General features: G+C 37.9%; 1 protein-coding gene across 1 annotated transcript in view; it reads right to left on the reverse strand.

Annotated features, from left to right (window-relative positions):
• The window catches only part of PDE5A (phosphodiesterase 5A, cGMP-specific), a 140514-nt gene that overhangs the window by 24184 nt on the left and 92524 nt on the right, over positions 1-23806 (reverse strand). Inside the window, exons 5-11 of the mRNA XM_009334918.1 lie at positions 13098-13169; positions 12436-12525; positions 11066-11203; positions 9684-9751; positions 7499-7607; positions 4489-4573; positions 138-313 (exon numbers count right to left, since the gene is read on the reverse strand). Coding sequence (XP_009333193.1) covers positions 138-313; positions 4489-4573; positions 7499-7607; positions 9684-9751; positions 11066-11203; positions 12436-12525; positions 13098-13169 — 738 coding nt within the window. The remainder of the gene's footprint in view (positions 1-137; positions 314-4488; positions 4574-7498; positions 7608-9683; positions 9752-11065; positions 11204-12435; positions 12526-13097; positions 13170-23806) is intronic.

A 23806-nucleotide genomic window follows, 5' to 3' on the forward strand; every position in this document is an offset into this window, starting at 1 on the left:
TGCTGTTCTCCTGGGGGAGAACAATTTCTGTTTAGTATCCATGTGAGTAGCTGCACTTACGTGTAGAACAGACAGGGTCTGGAGAAAATTAGGATCTGTTTTGGGCTAATTAAGGACCACCTAGATTTTGAGCTCACCTCTAATGTCACCATCTGTTTGGCCATGGCTCTTTCTACAGCTTCGTACATCTGTGTATTCTGGATCCCCAAGCCACAAAAGATGACAAATGCTTCCAGGAACTGTTCATCATTTCTGTTGAAAGCCTTGATTTTGCCCGAGTTTTCTTCCATCTTATTCACAAGCTGGCAAACCCCTATGCCAGGATACAGGAATTAAAAGAAGTAATACAGAGAACTGCCAACATATCACCTATTGTATGGAACATCAAGAGAAAAATTAAGTTTAGGACAGTTTAGCCTACAGTATAAACCACCAATATACACAACAGAAGTGACACACAGGAGTGCTGTAGGATTTTCCCTGAAGTTTTTTAGAGTAATTTCACTGGTATTATAGAATAAATGCTAAAACATTATATATTACTTAGTAGACTCAAAAATATTTATTAGGATTTGTAAAACAAAAATGTAGGCCTTTACAGACTTGATTGTCTTGTGAAATTCTAGGGTCGTTTTCATCCTAACTTTTATTATTAATAGTATTCTAGATTGATTTAATCCCTAAAGACAATTTGTCCTTTAGAGGCTAATTAAGTTTTTGTAACCACGCCAAAAGAACATTTATGAAAGTCAGAACAGTGGTACACAGAGTTTTCACTTCCTTATTTGAGTCAGTACTGGAAGTTTTTTAAAATAAGTGAATTAAACGGAGAATACCCAAGTTGAGGCTCAAAGCTTAAGCATACTCGCTGATTCTATGAGGATGTGATTGAATTACAGCCTGCTCTGAAGACTGCTGAACTCATTGAAAAGCATCTTACTGAATTTAGCGTGTTAGGTTCAATCTTGTTGGTAGTTGGATCTGTTTATTTTCTGTTAAGAATTTCTGGACTTTTCTGTGCATGTGCCAGTGAAAGGTCTGACAGGTGACTTCTACCAAACCTTGCTGCAGCTTAAATCCCTGACACCATTTTAAGCAGAGGGAAATTCACACATACACCTCACTTTAGTTTTACCTAGCGGATGGCAGTTTCTGCTAAGTTACCAGAATATTAATTAAAGCAGCTGCATTGTAAGTATACATTGTCTTTGGCCAAAACTGCTTTGGGGGTGATTATTGTCTTGAGTCCAAATGTTTTCCCACTCTCATGAGTGTGAGTTCTAACAGTTTTGAGCATAAAAGCTAGCATTTTCCTGGCCAACTGCAAACAATTATTCCAGTGAAAATAATAGTTGCAAATTAAAAATTCTGAAAAAAGCTACTAAATGAAAAAGTCTTCATTTTCTATAAATTGCTATTGAGTACCATTTGTATACTTTGTGTATTTTATGAACAACACTTTGCAGCAGAAAGAGTAAAATACTAAATATGTATTTAACTAGCAAAAGAGAAGGTAACTATTTAGCATGGTGCTTCCAGAACACTTAACAATTTTTAGGTTTTCTTGCGTCAGTAGAGCTACTCCTAATTTACACAGGATATAAAAACAGAATCTGAATGCCTTACACTTCACCATAGTCAGGTCAGGGAGGACGGATTTGCTCTCTGCTTATGGGTAGGGAAGAAATTATAATGAATACTATTTTACAGCAGTACCAACAGTGAACATAATCAGCAGCTACTGTAAGGTCTTGTCAGTGACAGTAATTTTTTATATGAAAGTATTTCCAGCATTTCAGTACTCCATATTTACAGACTAAAAAGCTCACTGAGCTTTATAATTAAAAGGAAAAAAAGTCTTTGAAGGAGCCAGTGTGCATCTTCCCTGTTACAGCAGGTAGAAAAACTAAGGAAAAGAATGTAGCACACACATGCAAACTGTGTTTTTAGAAGAACACTGGCCTGGCCTGTAGAAGTTTTAATGTCTGGTGACAATGTAACACTGTCGTGTTTCCAAATTACATTCTGTTTGGGGAACTTATTTTAGTATCAGTCTCCTCTAAAGAGATCAGTAAGAATATTATAACTGTAGCTGTAAACTGTTGTGGCAAACAGGATTCTGAACCTTAATGGAATGAGATGACTACATACTTGAATGATAGTAAAAATATATAATCCCAGCAAATAAGGATTCACTAAGAACAAGATTAACTTTCCCTGGGAAAAAGAAGCTGACTTACAAAACTCTATAGGAAAATCCCATGAAACTCACTTTCAGATCTCTGTTTAGTACTGTTTATGACATTATAATTATGTCCATAGCAACTGTGATGTAACAAACACAAGATTAAGACTCAACAGTGAATAAGCCAGAAAAGCAAATGAATTCTTAAAAGACGCAGCATTTGGATGCGTGTAAATGTCTCTTAAAAAAATGAAAGAACTGCAGTAAATATACTATGCAGTACTTAAGACTCTTTAACCATAATCTTTTTCAAAAGCTTCCCCAAAGCATTGAGGGGTCCACACATTACAATTAAAGGAACTCAGAAGTCTTTTATTGGGACGTAGTTATAAAACCACAGAAAGATTCTGTAAAGCTTTCACCACATACCTGAAAAATGCAAAAGTCAGGAGAATAAAAAAGTTCTCATCTTTCTTGCCAGTAAGATTTGCTTGGTTTTGCTGTGGACAGTTTTTCCCACCCCATGCCCATCTGCACACCCCACTTCCCAAATTCTGGTTTTGGGTATACTAATCTTAAAAATAAAAAAGTAAACGTAATAATAGTCTTACATAGTATATAGCATGCTAAAGGAACTTTTGGGTATTGTCCCAAACACAACTTCTTGACCTTGCCCTATTAAAGATCTGAACATCAGGCAGGCTGTGAAACCTTAAAAGACTTCGAAGAACATTTCCCAGTGAGAATTACTCAGATTTGAAAAACCCACCTAAATGGGTGGCCTGACTGAAACTTTCAGTTTGAACTTCCACAGACAATAACAATAGAAAAAAACCTATATGAGATCAGATGCAACTGTTTTATCAGTAGCTAACAGCATAGTGAAATATCTCTAATTAAAGCTCAACAGTTCAATCTTCATCTTGGTGTTCTAGGGTCTGGTAGAATATTTAAAACAAAGTAATAAAAGAACTCATTAAAGAAGCTGATATCAAAAGAAATTTCAGAGAACTCCATTAGGTAAAGATGATGCTTCTCTTTCTGCTTCAGGAGTTAAAAAAAAGAAAAAAAAAGATCTGTCTTCATGGAAAAGGGACCTCATATTTACTATATACATTGGGTTATGCAGTTTTGCCATAATTCTCAAGGAAAATTATTTGAAGACCATTAAAACCATGCATTCTTGGAACTCTTAACATTTACGTGCCAAATTTTGTAAAGCTGAGGAAGTTGGATTCGTGCGGCTATCTAGGAATCAGTATATTTTATGTTCTGTTTGCTTGTGGAACTTACTGTTGCCAGGAAAGCAGGCTGACACTCATTCTACTCTTCATGGGACAGGGAAGTCCTGGTAATATCCAAAAGCATCATCATCCCTTTGTTTAAGGTGAATCTGAAACTCACTGAAAGACTTAAAGCTCATCAAGCTTATTCCCTGACCAGATCCTCAAAACTATTTAGGCGTATACTCATCTTTGAGGACCGAGACCATGGCCACCTAGATATTTTTAGGGAACCAGAGATAAGAAGGCTTCTAAGTTTCCATAAGCATCTAGGCCTATGTGGACCCAACCAATGTCAAATTTCTTCTGAAAATGTTACCCCAGGAAACCAGTGGTACTATGGCCACTCTTTAAAATAGAAGAAAAGTAGTTCTAGAAAAAGCAACGAGAGGCTGCAGAGATATTTACACTGGGTAGCTTTAGACACAGTGTCTTACGATAGCACTGTAGGCTCCCTATGTAGTCCACAGATAGAAGCAGGCACCTCCAAAGGGCAATTTGTAGCACCAAAATTGCACAGCAGCTAGCCTTCTAATGTATGAATCTTTCCATAGCTCAGTCTCATTTGAGGAAACTGTCAATGTCTGTGCAGTTTAGCTTGCCTTTCCACGTGCCACCACTGTTCTCTAAAAGCCCAGCACTACAGACAGCTCAGGCCTAAAGAGCTTATTTACCGATTTACGTCTTCTCTTCCTTCCACTACCTTATAAAAGATCTACACAAGCAAGAGTGGTAACTGACTCTCTAAACAGGAAGCAATGAAACTAATTTTGCTCACAGAAAATTTTCGAAGGCAAAGAAGCTATGAAAATGGTGAAGTATCACAAGAGTGTTGTAAATACTTGGTAACTTACTAGGTAAGCTATTTACAGTCAAGCTTGCAGTGGACTTATTAGTTGAAAACATGATAATTAAGGATCTTTTCTCCTGGGCTGAGATTCCACGTTGCTGAGATTTTACTGTGGAGCACAGAAATATTTCTATGAAATGTATAAAAATATTTTTTGTAAAGATACCTACCTATCACTTTATTCTTTTTCCCATTTTTTATTGGTGTACACAGCAAACTCTTTATGTGTTGACTTACATTTTCTGCATTGTCATTCTGTTAAACAAACAAAAAAATACAGTTACAATTTTAAAGACTAACGTTTAAGTGGCTGAAGTGAAAAAGCTGTAGAGCTAGGGTCTACAACTCTTCTTGGCTTACATACTCCTTCAAAAAGCAACCACGTCTTGAAAGAGTTTGTACATCTTTGGCTGGACATAGTAAACACAGTATCTGATACAAGCTTTGGTGAATAACAATACAGGTAATGATGATAATCTTCATTCAGTAGGAGTGTACAGTGACTTGTGTAATTGTGCTAAAAATGTGCTGATTTTATAATAGGTTCTTTCATTAGAAGGTACCACTTCTATGAAAATGACAACTTTGCACCAAGACAAAGTGTTCCACTCAGTGCAGCTGAAAAGAGATCAGATGGGTTTTAGGACACCTTTTTACTCTCATCAGGTGATGAGCTGTAAAAGGAACTCGCCTCTCCCCTTTCCAGCATATCCCCTCACTTGCAATACGGCAATGTAAGGAACAGATGTCATAAAACAAGAGTAACTACCTGACATTAAGCTAACTGTGCATTTTGTGGCACTAAAATTTTTGTAAACTCTTTTGGTTTGTTTGAGATGCCTTGATTAATCCGCCAACGCAATGAACGGGGACTTAGTGGAGACCAAATTATGATCCAAAGAACAACAGGTAGGAAAACTACCACCAACTAGGTCAACATTCTGCAGTCTTCCGAAGACCTGGTGCTGTGCAAGGACAGCAGACAGTTTCTTTGCAGGCAAATGCACAAACACTATAATGCTTACAAGTGGCAATAGGAAATGTGATTCTATTATTTTATTCTATTAAGCATTAAAGGATTTCATCATGCCAGATACTTTACATGACTCCAGGAACTTAAGTACTACTACTTAATAGTAGCCCATTATCAAGAGGGTATATGGAATAACTCAAGAGTAGGATTTGCTGTTTTCTGAACTGTGACATACCTGTGAAATCAGCTGTAAAAAAGGATATAAGAATCAGCATCTCTCCCTAGACCTCTCCAGCAAGGGCAGCTGAGAAACACAAAGTCAAGCGTGCATGAAAATTGGTTTATGGCTACCCTGAGAAGAACCTGCTGTTTCATGGTAAAGTTCAGATGCATTGAAAGTCAAACTGGGCTGGATTGGAGATAAGATGACAGTGCTCCTGTATGAACAGGAAGGAGATTAAGCAAAAACAGGCTTAAATTCCTTTAAGGAGTCTTGTAGATACTTGAACTTTGTCCCCACTGCACTAACTTTGTTGGTTCAGGGAAGAACACGTACACATGACTGCTGAAGCTTAGCATTTGGCTTCTGTACTGTCCTTGTAAGTGGCCCGAACCTGAGGCAGACAACATCACAGCTTTTCCACAAATAGACTCAAGCTGTTGTTCTGCCTCATGTCACTACCTAGGTAGCTGAGGCCACCAAAGCATTTAGAAAGCACAAAGTTATTTTCATAAGGTGAGTAAGCATGCTGTTGAATGTCCTCCAAAGAAAGAGGCAAGCCAGGGTTTCTAGGGCACTAGGTACACCTGGGATTTCCCTCATGTCAGGGTTTGTCAGATTTCAAAACACTTAGCCTACAGCCCTGCCTCGAGACTGCTCCTACACAGTGGTGGAGATGCAGCCACTGTGCGTTGAAAAACATTATCCAAAATTCCTTCTAGCAGTACTATTATTTTCTTTTTATGAGCTTCTTTTACATGCATAAGGTGTAAGTCATCTAGATTCCAGGCAAAAATGCAAAAGAACTCTAACCCTGCTGACAGAGTGAAAGGCCTGTTTCAGACAAACAATTGTTTGGATGACTCTCAAGGTATTAATTTTATTTTAAAATGTCTTCAAAATAATCACCTCTTTCTTTATTGATCTAATACAGTATTTCCATCCAATTCTGTTTTTACTTCCACTCCTGCAGTTAAGATAGCTTTGGGCCCTGTACTGCAAAGTGGTAAGCGCTCAGTTCCTGTGTTGCTCAGTCCTTCATAGAAACCCACTCCAGAACATCCATGAAACCTTGCACGGAGAAAAAGGGAAGCGACACAGCTCCCCACCATGAGCCTGCCCCTTCTTTCCACTTACTGGAACAATCACAGTGAACACTGTATTTTCTGACCTTTTCGTTGTGCATCTCAGAACAAAGAGTTTGGTAAAAAGCTATCTGCTGATCATAATAACTCCTCTCCCTCTTATTACCCTCTCCCTGAGCCCCTCTAGCTGACAGGCTTAAATATAATAAGAAAAGCAGACATCTTTCTAATTTCTGTATTGACAGGAAAATACAGAATTACAAGTTTGCTTTTTGTTGATGACGACTTTGAAGGTAACCTGACTGCAATCTGAGTCTTGCCAAGTGACCTTCCCTCCTAACTCTCCAGTATCTGTGTTTTCAGTAGTACACCATACCACAAGCTCACACTTGAGGAAGCATGAAGCAAAAGCTCCCAAAGAAAAGTGAAGTTGTTCCTTCTCCAAAACAGCAAAGAACTTGCATCTGTAGCATTAATCTTTGCCAGAACAAGAAGGGAAAGGAGAGGATAAAAGGGAAGGAACTTCTGAGAGCCTCCCAACCCTCACAGTGAACTACCGAGGATTACTATGAAAACCTCCAACGGTTCTTCACTGAAATGTTTTCCACAGAACATATTGCAAGCTCTGTCTATTTATCGACAAATTAATATTAGGCTTTTTTAATAATGGCTGTAGGGCTAAATCCCTCCCCTGGCCACCCGGCTCGCTGTGTGAGTATTGTACCATTTCTTCACTGATAATGAATTTTACCAAGCAAATGCACCTTCCTTTGCATTTGCGTAATTCTAACTGTGGCCACTAAATTAATAGAAATAATAAGGGGAAACCAAAAAAGGTTTGACAGGTAAACAGAAAAACATTTTCCATTTCTGAATTTCAAATCTAAGCTTATTTTACTTACTGTCCAGGGAAATCTTCTGTCTTTGCAGACATCTGGGATGTTGAGAGGCTCCATCGTATTCTTGACATACTGAGCATACATATAATTGATTTTGTTTGTATCATAGTCCCTGAAGGATATAACATTATTATTATGTGCTTAGTATGAAAATGGGTCATTTCATTATGCAAAGCAGGTAACTGTAATATCTTTCCTGTATGAGGAAAGGCTACAACCAATAGATATACAACAGAGTTGAGTTCAAATCCTGTATCCTAATCCAGCTATCATCACAAAACGGCAGACTGGATTGATTTATACGTTCCACCATTTCTTTAATATTCAACAACGTTAACACTGAACACCGAACTTAAGAAATAAACAAATCAGTACAGTTTATGCAGGTGAAGGATAAAGAATGAACAACTGCGTTTATATTAAACAGAACTTTTTGAAAACAAACTCCATTCACAAATCTGACACACTTGAAAAAATCAATACTGGGTGAAATTCACATCTTCTTTAAACGGAGTGCAGCAGGTAACATCTGTGAATTTTCTGCTTCTAAGTTAATTTCAAATTTGTTTTAAAAGTAAAGGGACAATCAGTTGCATGGGGATTCTGTTACTGAAATAGAACTGTTTATTCCAAATCAGGACATAAAATATCTTTACAGAAATCAATCATCTCCTACTTTTTTAGCCACGATGTATTTAATTAAGGCATTTCAATTCTCTTGGACCCTTTGCCTGCTTTGGCGGAGGACATATGTCCTAATAATAAACCTATTCTCATCAAGCTCCTGTAGTTTCCCTCCGACATTTGACTTGACTTCAGTTATCCTTCTGGTGTAAGGATGTTCGCGGTGCTGGAGGCAGGGAATTATTCTTTTGTTATTTCACAAACTTGGTTATACAAGGCAATGCCCCACAATTCTGAAAACCAGTCTGATTTGGGGTTTGATTCAGGGTCCTTGATTACACAATAAGCCTGAAATTTTATTATGTCAAGTAATACTTCCCATCTAATCCATGTCATTGTATTTCTGCTATTGCCCAAAGTCGCGCCCTTCAAGCACAGCAGAAGTTCTAACTCCAATGGTTGACTCATAGTACAGTCCTTGGCATTTAATTGTGCCGTCTCATGAACAAGATTCAGATATGCAATTAAGCCTCTGAGATCCCTTCCCTATCAGTTATGAGAAATAATTTACTGATGGCCCATGCAAGCAGTAAATTACGTTTTGAGTGAATTAACTAGTAACCATGAAAGGGATAATGAATAGGAAGGGTAAATTCTCTTTACCATTCTTACAGTGTAGAAGAGGAAGTAAACAGGAACTTTCTCTTTCACCCTGTGATCTTACTAGCCTGTGGTACCTCTGTACTTTCTGGTTGTACATTGTCTAAAATCATTTTTCTAATATATGGAATTAAATTTAATATAATAAATGTTCACTGCAGAAAAGATTAAAGGGGTACAGAAATCTCCATTTTCTCTCTGCACACTGTATCTGTAGTAGTGCGTTTTATATACAACTGTGTCTCACTCTTTTGACATTATTTGAAACAACTGTTTCTGATGACAGAGAAAGGTAATGGAGACAGTAATTTTCAAACTTCAATACAGAGGTTCAGACTAAATTTGGAAACTATTTAATCTGGGTATTTTAATCCAACTATTTTTACATCTTTCCCTTCCTCCGAGTTGAACTTCTTCATGGTTTCTCAAAGATGACTGAAAGTTAGAACTTTAGGACCTTATTCTTGATTTAGTCAGTCATGTTCTTTGAGTCAGCTTCCCTATCTATGAAATATGAAAAGAATAAAGATTAAAATAATTAATTAAAATCATAAATAGGATTAGTATCTACTAATGTGGATATGTCTACTCTATGACACAGTCATCTACGCAGATTTCTTACAGATCAGTTTTAGAGCAGCCCACCAATTTAGATTTTTACTTCTCACATTTTGTACCCTTCCATAGCTTAGCCTTGTGATACAACTATGTACTTAGACCTGACAAAGTGAAGAGATCAGGCCCTACTCTCCTCAGTGTGACCTTTTAAGGCAATAGAGTTTGTCTATGTACATTTCAGGGCAAAACCTGCTCTATAAAAATAGCAGTAATACATGGTACCCAGTGGAAATAGTTTCTTCCACGTTCTCCTGGGATGAGCAAAAGTTTGAATTCATTGTTTTACCTCTTCAGATTTTCAGCTGAGTCTTCTAATTCCTCAGATTCCATGTGAAACACACTAGAAAATGAATCCTGGAATACCAAGAGGATATTTTAATAGGTCTATAGGGTTGTCGTAAGTTAGAATAGTAGTAGTCATGAAAAGCTTGTTGCAGTTATCAAAACCTATTCTGTAATAAAGACAAGTGTAATATTATTTAACTTCATTTCAATTCTAGCAGCAAGCGTACAGGATCCTACCACAAAAATATCTTTTCATACAACTTGAAATATCATTGAAGTGTCTTGAATCATTACTGATCACTCTGAGAAGAAATGCCAGTATTTACAAGCTGTGCCAAATTTATCCGTTAGCATAGAACTACTTTATTTTAACATTCATCCAATTCTAGACCTGCTTTGATTGGACAGGTGAGGACATCAAAACCTTTTGAACATACTGACTGATCTCTGTGTTGCTTTTCATGCAGCTTTTTTTAACAGCTGAGAAGCCTAAACGCAGAGAGAAATTAGGTTCTCTCTGTACTAAAGATTCAAACTACAGACTGCAAACTAGGTGCTGGAGTTCATCTAACTTGCAAGGACAGTGTGAATATGTGAATACAAAAATTATGTAAATTCCTCTTCTGTATTCTTGTGTGCACGAGTGACTCTTCTAAATACAGTGAGAGATGGGATTCTGGCAGATGACCACAAGTGCTGTGTGTTATTTCTGTGCTACAGAACCTGGAAATGCTTCCTCACTTCCAGATCTTGGTACCCCCGTATCTATAACGAGTAGTAAAGGTAAAACTAGCAATGCCAGTACAAGACTGAGGCATGCGTGTCCTGCTCCTTGTTCTGCAGCCTGTTTTCAACAGGAAGGAAATACAGGTGGGCAGATTGGCAAGGAGTTGTGCTTTGCTTCAGTGAGCCAGGATCTTGGGACAGGCCATGATTCTGTTTAGATACCTTGTTTAGATACTCCCTGCTTAGATATACTCAAGAAATAGAAAGTGTCATCAAAACTGATTCTGCAGAGGAAGCAAAGGCCACATTGTTTTTCTCCCAGCCTTTTCCTTTTTTCCATGCTACATCAGTAGCCAAGAAAATGAGTTTATGAAAGAGTTCAACATGCAAGATCTATGCCATAGGAGAGAGCTCAGAGCCATAGTTTACCAACAGGTAATGCAAAATGGCTGCATAAAATCGCAGTCTAGCCTACACAAAGACCAAAGCCTCCCAAGTCAACACCTAACCTGAGTAGATGCCGTAAAAGAAAAGGCAGAGGACAAGAAGGTGACAGAACATACTATGGGTTTGAAATACTATTGAGTCAGAATGAAGGGAAGCCCACACTGCTCCCACAGAATAAACGCTTCTGCCTTTAGAAAAAAACATACTCACAGTACAATCTTCATCCACTATGAAGATGGTACATCTCTGCACTTGCATGAAGGATATTATAGTGGCAGCTATCTTCTTCAGAATTACTTCCAAAGACTGCTGCTCTTCAAAAATCAGGCTGGCGAGATCAAGAAGCACCTGGGGAGAAGGTCTTTTGTGAAATTTTGACTAATTGTGATTTAAGCAATAATTATTATTACTACTGTCTTTGATTCTTCTCCTCGTCCCTGAATCAAGGAAGTCAACATGTATGTCTGTGACCAAAATTAAGTTTTGGCTCTCACACAGACTGCAAGGAAACAGTAAACAATAGCCAGTTTGACACTTTTGATGGAAGAAATAAATAGCATAGTTAGCTGTCTGATGTTTTCAGTCAGAGACAGAATAGATTTAGGCATTAACAGTTCATCAAATGAAGCCTGAGAAATCCAGACAACATACAGTTATTTGTCCTTAGGAAACCTAATAGTTTCCTATGGCTCCTGTGTGCATTCTAAAACCAGTGATATTTACATTTCTTAAGACTTTTGAACACAATTATTATCTGTTGTAATTCTAACAGATCCTACTGAACTCATTTGGTGAAAACATAATTTAGATAGTCTGCTGTATTTCAAAGCTGCTGCTGAAGGACTTAGCTGCTCAGATGTGCTCGTATTATATTCCTTTTTTCCTCACAAGAAGCATGGAGCCAATTTGAAAAGATTATCCAAATTTGTACCAGTTTACACACACTGATAGTCACTTGGAAACTCAGACCTACCAGAAAATTTTTAAAACAACTGCTGCCTAGTTGTTTCTCCAAAATCTTTTCATACCGTATATGGCAGACATATTCACCCATAAAGGCCATGGCATTAATAACCCATCAGTTATAAAGATGGCTGCAAAACACAGTTACATTAATCAGAAGGAAATTCAGTTTTCCATCTGGTCATTACTGAAAACATGGTTAGTGACTATTTATAGTTGTAGTAGACTAAAAGAGAAATCTGTATACCTCTACCGTTCTGTAGGGATAATTCTATCTGAAATTTCTGGAGTATGTACACCTGTGGTTGTATAATATATACAGTGAGCCACATGGTAACTTGAGGCAATAACGAGTATATTGACATGGAATGAATTTCCTGACATGTAGCTTTACCTTCTTCCCCTAGACGGTCTGCTTCTCGCAGCCCAGGCTGGAACGTGCCCAGCTACTTCTCAGTGCACTTAGTTAGAGCTTTATCAGAGATACACAGCATTCAATTAGAGTAATTAAAAATAGCCAAGGAATAACTACCATATGAGAAATATCAGGAGCAGGCACTGATTACTAGCTAACCATCATAATTTCTGTATTCTTGGGACAAACCTGTTGACCATACCTGATTACGCCTGTTCTCAAGCAAAGATGTCTCATACAGTTGAGCGTTGTGAAGAACAATTCCACAAAATGCCAAATACGCGGCAAAATCCTGAGGACAAATGAACATCAACACCTCATGAAGATAATGTCTCACAGCATCTTACCTCTATTCAAAGATAAGCTACTGCAATTTTTTGTTTTCACTTTGAAATTGATTGATATTTTTAAGTTATTTTTGGCAACCATTCAGGTTTGGGGTTTTTTTTCCAGTTATTGCTATATTGAGAAGTGATACAGTATTTTAAAAAGAATCACTACACAAACTTTAATATTCAAAATATGTTTGTTGGGGATGCCAGGAGAGTTAGAACCAATTAATAAAAAATGATATCTATCAAAAGTTATGAAACTGTTTTACAATGCATTTCAGTAGAGTAAGCCTGTGTTTCAGAGATGTATGAGATGATAGCATGCTGATCCAGAAATTAAACTATTTTACATCCACATTTCTCATGGCTTCATAAAGAAAGAAATTTGCAGTATTACCAGGAATTTTTACTTTTTCAGAGCTGTTTAATTTTTAATAACTTTAAAATTTCTGATCAGCATGAAAAGTAATAACATATCCATCTCCCGTTCCCCCATGAAAATAGAAGAGACATAAATGTCCAGCTTTTATACCTTTTCATCTTGTTCAGTGAAAGTGCCACCAATTCCAGATTTCTTATTGATTGCTTGAGCCACACCAACAACCTAGGGTATTCAAAATGGAGTAATTAGGTAATTTTTAGGAGTCTGTCATTGGATTCTACTTCTAGACATATTTATAGAAGATAATAAATGACCATTACAGGTATTCATTTGGTTGACCTTTGGATAACAGAAGATATTTAAGCCTGTTTTTTCCTAGTGTATTCATATTACAAAAAGCTGACAATGAACCTGAAATATCAAAAAAAAAAGTGGCATGAGTCCTGGATGCTCTTATGAAGAGGGGTTGATTTGATCCAAAATTGATTCTATAAACTGGAACAATCATCTCCCAGAAAGACAACAACAGTTTACGCTTGTCCTGGTTTCGGCAAGGATAGAGTTAATTTCCTTCCTAGTAGCTGGTACAGTGCTGTGTTTTGGATTTAGGATGAGAACAATGTTGATAACACACCGATGTTTTAGTTGTTGCTGAGCAGTGCTTACACTAGTCAAGGACTTTTCAGCTTCCCACGCTCTACCGACTGAGAAGGCTGGAGGGGCACAAGAAGCTGGGAGGGGGCACAGCCAGGACAGCTGACCCCAGCTGGCCCAAGGGATATCCCACACCATGTGCCGTCATGCTCAGTACATAAACTGGGCGAAAGCTGGCCAGGGGGGGCCGCTGCTCGGGGACTGGCTGGGCATCGGTAGATGGGTGGTGAGCAATTGCATCGTGCATCCCTTGGTTTGTATATTCTTTTATTGTTATTATTACTATTTTACTTTATTTCAATTATTAAACTGCCTTTATCTCAACCCATGAGTTTTCTCACTTTTACTCTTCTGATTCTCTCCCCCATCCCACTGGGGGGGGAGTGAGCGAGTGGCTGTGTGGGGCTCAGTTACCAACTGAGGTTAAACCACGACAACGCTTCTGCAGTCGTAAGCCAGACCACGCAACAGCTCTCTCTAAAGTTCATCTGCTTGTAAGCATAGAAAATACCCTTCTTGCTAGCTCTGACAGAATTTCCAAAACATAGCCGCCTTACCGGATCTAGAGTTTGGCTACAGTGATCTTTTTGCATTTTGTATCTCTCTGAATCTGACTGAAAAATAGCATACAGAGGTTGTGTTCCTGCCAGACTCAAGTTTGTTATTCAAACTTAGTACGTTTTTAAAGGTAGGCTTTTATTGAGACCCCATTAAACCAACACTGAGAAGAGATACATTATGCTTCAGCTGGTAGTTAGACCGTTCTTCTTGCCAAGATATGCTGGTATCTTGCCATTTTTAATTATTTTCCCTATAGAGCAACTCAGAAGGTAGGGAAGAATCCTGGTTTACAGGTAAAGAAGCTAAGCAAAGGGTAAAAAGTCATTCACAGGTCCTGCAGGACATCTGCGATGGACCTAAGAAGCAAACCCATATGGCCTGATCAACGTTAAAGGCTTTCCGTTAAGTAGTTCTTTCTGCTCTTGGCACGTGGCTTGAGTTCTAGCTTTCAAATGGACTATGTATTAAGATCACCAGCCAAGAAGCTTCATAAATTAAGGCTGCCCACATAAGTAAATCAGTGCAGAGATAGTAACAAGGAAGGTTTACCTGAACTAGAAAAAAACTACTATGATTTATGAAATAAAGACATCAACAGACCAGCTCCATTTACTTCCTTTGTTGGCTTGTCTCCTTTTGCATTTAAGTGGAAGAAGATGGCATCCGTGTAACAATAAACCAAGCCAGACTACACATCTAGTTTTATTCTTATAAAATTCTGTCTAAGTCATGTTAAATTTCAGATGATGCTTTTTTAGTATAGAAATAATCAGTGGTAAAATCTGATTTCAAGTTTCTGGACATAATTCCATGAACTGGGAGATTAAAATATGATTTCTTACAAAATAGAAAACAGTCCCTTTACGGACAGTCAGTTAAAGTCCAAGCTACTGGTACTTTTCTAACTTTCTACATAGAGGATAGTTAGCCAATAAACATGATTTCTCGATACAGGATGTTGGTTTAGATTTAAAAAAAATGTAAAATGAATGTGAGAGAACACCACAGCTGTTTAAGCATGAGGCTTTTGTTACCGCCAGTCTTTGTGGAGTTCAACTCTGCATGCTGGCGAGAGCCTCCCAGGAAACCAATCTGCCCTGCAAACAGAACTCCTTATAAAAATGGAAGTGGAATTCAGACCTTTGCTTAGTACTGATTCCAGTTTCTAATGCAGGCTCTAACTCTGACATTTGGGGGGGGAAATGAAATTGGGTGGTTGCTTTGGACTTACTCTTACGTACTCAACATAGGAGTCTTCTCTGGTAACTTGGATCTGTTTTTCAGAGCTCAAAGAAAACAACAGAATTTAAAGAGACCTTCATACAAGTCAGTATGAAGAGAAAGTGAGCACTTCCTTAAAAATTAATTCACTGGGATAGGATTTCTGTAGATTCCCCACTGCAGTTATTCAAGTTGTGTACTGGCAGTGACCATTCTGCCCCATAAACTAGTTTACACTTCTGGATTCTGCGCTTACCCTTGTACTTCCATGCTTCTACTCTTCTGAGTCATAAATTAACCACGTAATTTCACAGCACACTAAAATTGGAAGGCTTTCAGAAGGAGAGACAGGTTAATTTCAGTTGAGATACTCCTGACTCTCACTGTCGATAAGGTGAAAATGAGAGGTTTTCTAACTCAAATATTTTGTCAATCCATTAAAAAAGGTTATTCATTTTTATTATTATACTACACATTACTAAAAATGTTTCTCTCTGATGCATAAACATTTCCTAGATTATAGGATTTCAAGACCTTAGCCTTTCCCTAATATAATTCAGTATGTTTCCACTCCTTTTGAGACTTTGCAAATTATTACTAATCTGACTTTAGGCTTAAAAGAATTGGAGAAAGTATAGTTTCCTTGATTTGTGAAGTAAAAAAAAAATGTTCTGACTGTTAGTGAGTAATGACAGGTTTCTGTAATTGATATCAAGAGTGGGAGCTATAAGGTGGTGAACCCAATGCTGTTTATCAGGATGGATGAGAAAGGTACCAAAGTAGACGACCTTCTGAGGAAGGTGCCAAGTGGAGCGGGGGGACAATTATATCTGAGCCATTACTTATATTGGTACCCAGAAATGAAGCCCAGTTTATGGTATCAAGCTGAATAGCCACTAGCAGCACCCGGAATGGATTTAGGTTAAGGCAGAGCTGAAAGAGAGGAGCAGTGCCAGAGCAAGAGGTAGGAGAGGGAGGCTGGAAACTGGGAGGAACTGGAAGTCACTCGCTAAAACCCTGCACTTCCTTACAGTTAGACTGTTATCTGTTTAAATGGCTGGATCTCATCTTCTGCTAAACTCAATAAATCTGCTGTGCAGTAAACTGAGAAGCTAGAATGTGCTAGCACAGATGAAGCCCACCTAGCCAAGTACAATAACATGAAAAAGTACATGGTAAGAAGCCATAAAATACATGCAAAGCTTTTGATTCTTTTCAGATTTTTTGGCACACTTGCAACAAATGATTGACAAAGCTGTAAAGAACTTCCTTTGTTTGAGATCCAAGTGGTGTCAGACCAGTGCAAGGTGTTAGTGATGGTATTTTTTTCACCTTGCTTTTTTGGGATAAATAATATCAGAAGACGACTGCATGGTGTGCCTGTTTAAGAAGTTGTGCTTAACTGTTAATCATTAAATTTATAATTGCTGAACTGATGGAAGGCATACAGTTTTATTTTTGTAATGGGAAAGAAGACAATTTACTATCTCTCAGCCTAGCCTTCCCAAAATACTGATGTTACAAATAAGGTCATTGTTCTGCAGCATGAATCACTGCCAACTGGGGGCTCAAAAATGTCTGTCTGAAATAAAGCTTAACTGTCAGCTCCATTCCATACAACCCAGTTTTTCCCACAGTCAACCTCTCATTTGCTTCAGTGGAGAACATTTCTTATCCAGTGAACTTTCTTACTGTAATAACAATGTACAACTAGCCTTATATACTTCTATAGCAGACTTTGAATAGTAAGCAAATCTTTTAACCAGTCAATATGCTTTTACGTTAACCTACATGTGCAGAGATTAATGGTTAGGCCTTTTCTCATACCCACCGTGGGTATTTATTTAATTTATTTTATTTTTTTCAGTTTTGATCCAGCATGAGCTAAGACAACTTTAATGAGGTCAGAGGCTTTTTAAGGCATCCAAAAGGTGAGTACTTTCATCCTGTATAAATACATCCCCTCCATGAAAGGAAAGTCCATGGTGCTCAAAAAAACTATAAGAAAACAGTAAAAGGACCATATTAATATAACAAAAAGACTATTTAGGCTCACTTTATTAGCACTACAGGTTTCTGATACATTAACAAAGGCATGTGTTCCAAGAGAAATGGTCATTTTTAGATCTTTGTTAAGGTCTTTCAATAATAGGTTTTAACTGAAGAGGGAGGGAGTAACGAGGAGAATAAAGCTGCTAAAAATTAATGGTTGTCTTGATGATGATAAAAATTTTGTGCACATGCAAACCTTTTTTGTCGTTGTTGTTTCAGTGGCATTCTAAGCTTTTAAAGACAACTTGTAGTATGGGCCATTTTTTCATACAAAATAAACAGTTTTAAAAATTAAACTGGTCCAAATTCTGGCCTCATTTATATCAGTACAAATTCCAGTGAACTTCACTGAATTCTGTAGAATGTGGTGTAGAGACAGTAACGAGAAAAACCTCAGATGGGTATTACTCAGCTATTGGAGTCTTGCCTGCAACCAGGTAATTAGGAGAAGATGTAGGAAACTCAAGAGGATCTGTTCCTGTTACTAAAGCAATTATGTAATTAGGACAAAAGTAAATCATGTGGTAGCATTATAGGCCATAGAGAACATATGACTGCATTTTAGAGAGTACTAAGCACAGTATGAAACCCAAATCCTCATTTTTAAAACTTACTATAAACAAATCTGAAATAACAATAGGCCTGATCTGTGACCTCCAGCTGGGAGTTACATTCGCACCAGCAGAAAAATTGAATCAAAGGTGACTAACTGCTCTGAGCTCAGCTATACAGAAAACTTATTCAGATAACAGGTACATTAAAAGTGTGAAATCTTTGTGGCAATAAACAAGACATATCTGAGATAAAGCTAATTCTCTGTAAAGCTTGGAGAATATCGTAAAAAAATGACAGTCCACTCAAACACTTGCTCATGGAAGTATTGTTCTGGTCTAACAAAAAGGTGTTTTTTAAGTTACTTAGGCACAATATTTTATGTGTCTTTAATTCTCTAACAGGCAGGCACCAAGTGAACTCTTCTGAAAGTTGAGTCCTGTAGCAATAAAGCAAAGATACGTATGTTTGATTTCTTGTCATTCTCCTACTATGCCTAGAGAATTATCCTGTATATTTCTTGGTCACCCAAGACAAAACTACTAGGAAAGAAAGGGGTTGAAAACAGCTATGAAAGGGGATGACCACTAGAAAAGCTTAACGTAGTATTCTGGACTGAAGAAAACCAAGACTAAGGGAAACCAACCAAGAGGAAAGACTGAAGTAATTAGTATCTGCTTATATTTTGATATATTTTGAGTTTATGGCCTAACCCCTGAAGTAACCAGTGAGCTGTTGAGTGCTACACACTCTTTTTCATGAGCTTTACCCCCAGTCTGACTAGGCAGGTGGGATTATAGAACAAGGTGTATCTATAGTAGTCATGCAGTTCCTAACAAGAGCCTTCACCCAGGTTTGCTGTATTGAAAGCACATAAGGGGTTGGCAGGAAGGAACAAGCTGTATGTAAAGGACCTTAGTGGTCCAGCTTTCTTTAAAGTCAGATGGAAAAATTCCCCTTGGATCAGAAACCAAGTACTTTGTTATTTTCCACTCAGATCACACAAGATAGACATACACCATGAAGACAAAAAGCAATTTTGACAACGGAATCATTCTCTTACTTTCAGTCCCAAAAGGGGGGAAAAAAACCCTCCAACAATTACTGAGTCAATATCCACACCTTTTTTACCACATCTGAACACAGCTTTCCTAACTGTGTTCTTGCTGGCAACACAGGTAATCTTCCAGTGCTGCTACTTGTTCTGTAACCTTTCTTCTCAGTCTGTACCAGTTATCCCATTTAATAAAGCCTGATCCACATTACAAGGAGAGATGTCTTCTAACTATCACAGCGCTTTATTTTTACTGTTTCTTGCAATAGCTGACTCCTGCCTGTAAAAGTAGCAGGCTACCTAGAGTATTTCCCAGTAGATGATGACTGATGACTTCAGTGCTGATGACTGTGCTCTGAATTTTATCTGGATCATTTTATGCTGCAATTTTTTGCGCATTAAGATTACAGGCCTAACTCTGTGAAAGCTGTTGCAGCTCTACAGGCAGCCAGTGCCCTTTTTAGTTGGTTCTTATTTCAGCTGGCTTAAAAATATAATTAATATAATTTTGCTTCCTAAGAAGATCTATTTTCTTATTTACTTTGCTGGCCGATGAAGAAAAATGACATTAAGCCAAAGAATGGTAACAGGAAGAGGGAAACTCAACTTTTATCTCATTTTAAAGATGGGAACATATCCACTTGAGAAGACAGACTAAGTGGTTTTAACCTCACTTTGCTCTCCTGCTCTTGTAGAGGTTTGATTCATTATCCGGCGAGGACAGAACTGTATTTACAGACTTTCATTTTTAATCAACAAAACTTTCACATCCTCTTCTATCATTCATGCCAGCAGCAGCCTGCATGATTTCCAGCAGTCTAGCTACTATAACATATGTCTCAGCATAAGCTGAAAATCCACCCAAGAAACAAATTACTGATCTCCATAATCCTGCAGCAAGACTGCTACTGGAACTTGAGTTAGTTTGTTTAAAGTTAGCTTGGCTAGATCTACACTATACTGCAGTGACCGTGAAGTGTTATACCTGAAGTGTTCACTGTGGGAGAAAATAACTTAGCTGGCTAACAGTAACATGCCTGGTCACACTTTATACAATAAAATTCAACAGGATCTTTTCAAAGGCTGTTGTAAATAGAGTAGCACCCCTGATTTGTTGGGAAGAGCTTCCCAGTGACAGGAGATAGGGCAAGTAAACAACAAACTAAACAATTGGAGTGAGCATTGCCAGAATAAAACATTTCCCTAGCCAATTAGTAGGAAGTTCAGTCTTACATACTCAGAGCCCGGGAGATAGGTCTCAGTTAATTCAGCTAAAAGTACCCACATGAGAAAATCCTACAGATTTTAGTAGAAATTAAACTGAAATAGAATTTTATGGAAATTATTTTGCAGAGCTGAAAGAAAAAAATGCAGAAATAACAGAAAATTATGTCATTCCTGTAGACGTTCTACAGCAGCTGTGATGACTCTGTGCATCAGAGACCATCCATTCTACAGATATTCCAAACCAGTTAGAGAGCTGTACTGAGTCTTGTATCAGTTCTGCATAACTCCACAAGTTGGTTTAAGCTAAGGACTTCCATTCCCTATTCAGTTCTGTCAAATTTTGTCAAAATGACTGTTTACAAATGTCTACAAAACCAGATGGAGAAATTCAAGGTGATAATTATTTGCAACAACTTCTGTAGTCCTTTTTCTGGATCTCTGAATCCAAGACCAAACAAAATCAGAAGAAAGTTGCCACTGCATTTACTGACTTTATTACAGGAGCTCTAGAAGGCAAATCAGTACCATTTGAAGGTATTGAAAAATTAAAGGTTTAAGGACACATCAGGAATGAAAAGCTGCTTTTTGAGATACACAACGCTGAACTGCCACAACCTTAGGTCTTCTGCCAGTAGTGGTAAAACCCTGATTTCTGTATAAGCACTGTAGCACTGAAATGGTTAGCATTAATAGCTACAGCTAAAGCCTGTGGCCAGCAATACCAGTTTCCTCTTGCAAAAGAAATAACCATGGTAACTGTGGTACAAGTTGACTAATACTAACTTTTCATTGGTGGCTTTTGTACTACCGAGGATAAAAATTCACTGTTTTGAAGGTTTCGATGTGTTCTCTGATACACATTGAGAATCCAAGTAGCAAGTCTTACATACTGATGTCTAGGTAACTGTATACAGCTATCTGCTCTTACAGAAGAATCACCAGAAGATAAAATCTTTCATGATCAAAATGGAATCTTTGCTATGGCTTCACATCCACCTTATGACAAATTTAAATACAGGAATAGATGATTAAATGATTTGACTTAGAACCATTTTGTTTTTCTTTTGAAGTAGAATACAATTCGGCTTACCCGAGGCCTTTCTTCCTCCTTGTTTTCTTCAATGGTGATAACCAGCAAATGATACAGCCTTGCATGCCAGAAAGCATCATGTGGCAATACTTTTGTCATATGATAGGATGGAAGGAATTTGTTTAGTTATTAGAGACTGTGCAGCAGGGGTTTACAGATATCAGAACTTTGTTCAAAGCCCCTGAAGTCAGATGCAAAGCTCGGTCAATTTTCATTCGTAATTTTTCATGGGAAAAAGAACTCTTCATAAAGCTAGCACTAGACAAGCCTCCGTGATCTGATCTTGAAGGACATAATCAACAGGATTTTCTGCATCTGAAATGCTATGTTTCTGTGGCATTTCTGTCAGCAAGAATAGGTTGAGTATGGGATTGAGAAAAGTTCTTTCACTATTAAGTGAACGTAATTCCATCCTTCATGCACACCTGTGCAGAGGTAAAGTCCTCTTATTGCGCTGCTTTTTTTCTCATTGCTACTAGTTCCTGGGTCCTTTTTATGAGCTCTTCTGTGAATCAACCCGTTTTCTTCTTTTCATCTATGGAATTTCTTACTAGCTGTTATTTTTAAGTGAGACTTTGGTTTCTCACATGCCTCATGGAAATATAGGCAAATGTGAAAAACATCTACTGGAAAAATCTCCATGCTTCAGCAGGCCCAGAGGATTTAATAATCAGCATGAGATTTTCTTCCTCTCAATTACTGACTCTTTTGTTTAAAAAAAATAGTACTAATACTAAACAAACAAACAGAAACACTCTTTCTCAGTGTTTATTTTTGGATGTCTTCCAGAATCGTCTTTTGACTGTGGTCGCTGACATCCTGGGCTAAGGCAGCATTCACTAGCCTCAGTATTACTAGAGGGGCTTTGGGGACTTTTTTTTAACGGGGAGGAGCCAGTATTCTGTTTTTTTTTGTTTTAGGGTTTTTTTAAACAGAAAAAGCAGCAGAATGCAAATGGCAAATTAAGGACTGATTCGCTGACTCCAACATCTGTCCAGAAACATGTCAGCCATGTGTTATGGCGAGAGGGAGAAAAACCTTCTGGTAGAGACTTTAAAATCAGAAAAAATTAAAAAGTGCCATCCTTTCCTGTAAGAAATCTTAGAGTTTAGCTCCTTCAAATTATTGCATATGAGTAGAGCATAACATTCTCCTCAAACTTCAGGTTGGCTGTACTTTTCAAAATAAACAAATTCCTGCTTCATTTCCACTTGCTGATGCACTTAGGAACAGAAGGCTAGCTGAAGATACGGCCCATTGCAGGTTTATTCAGCCTGTAAGTCATGGTGTATTGGACCAAGAGACTACAGCTCTTATTCCTTCCCCCACCTACCATTAGGACCCGGTGAGAAGTAAGCACTTTCACGCTCCCTGGCCAGCAAGATTTTGTAATTCACTTTTGATCCCTATTACACAGAGCATAGCATTTTTTCCATTCAACAAAAAGAAAATGGGGTGGCTTGGGTGAAATTTAAAGCCTTGCGTCAGCCTGACATGGACCACTGGTCCCTGACAGCTCTTCACACAACATCTGCTTTGCTCATCAGCTGGCCCAGGGCCAGCAGTGGCTGCTGCCAGTTAGAAAGGGGAAGACTTTTAAGCGGGAGTGGGAGTAGGAGAGGATCAAGTGCTGTCCCTGGAAGAACTGAAAAAAATATTTTAAACCAAAATTAGCAGTAGGTGAAGAAAGGAAATCCTGGCTGGTCATCTGGGTCAGCTAGAGTAAGATTCACCAAACAAGTTAAATCAAGAGTTTAATCAATGTATTTAATGAAAAAAAGGTTCAGTGCAGTAAGAGTCAAGATGACACATTCTGTAAGAGGAGTAAAAGATGGAAGAGCAAGAAAAAGAAGGTATGATGTCTTCAAACCAATCTTGGCAGCATTTCTTTTTGGAGTTTGAGCTTCCTGGAAGCAAACTATAAATACTCTGAAAGATAAAGGAATTGCAGGAGAGAAAATCTCCATCTTAAAGCGCTGACATGCTCTATAGAGAGCCTTACACTTTGTGAGTATTCTAAGAACTGGTGATGTGGCTGAAGGCTACTACATTCAGGATCAAAAAAACCCAAACTTACTTTCCTTACTCCCTAAGTAAAACAGTGGACCTCACTTTTTTCCCATTTGTTGGCTTTCATTGACTTTACTGAATTCACTCTTCAACTACTCAGTACAAGAAGACATCATTAGTCCATAATAAGAATTCTCCCTACTGCAATAGCATCAGACAAACATCAGTTCTCTCAGGAAGAGAGAACTTCTGTGAGAAGTAGCATGGATGGGAAATGTGTGCAAGAGTTCAATGAGCAGATTCACACTGTTTTAAATTAGGAGTGATCTAAGTTACATGACTTGTGGATGACTTTTCTGAATCACATCAACACCATGTGTTTTTCAATGCCTGATGTTAAGCACTTAACATGTTTCTTAATTTATTACTTATAAGCTG

The sequence above is a fragment of the Pygoscelis adeliae genome, unplaced genomic scaffold (genome assembly GCF_000699105.1).
Source record: "Pygoscelis adeliae isolate BGI_AS28 unplaced genomic scaffold, ASM69910v1 Scaffold31, whole genome shotgun sequence".
NCBI classification, from domain to species: domain Eukaryota; kingdom Metazoa; phylum Chordata; class Aves; order Sphenisciformes; family Spheniscidae; genus Pygoscelis; species Pygoscelis adeliae.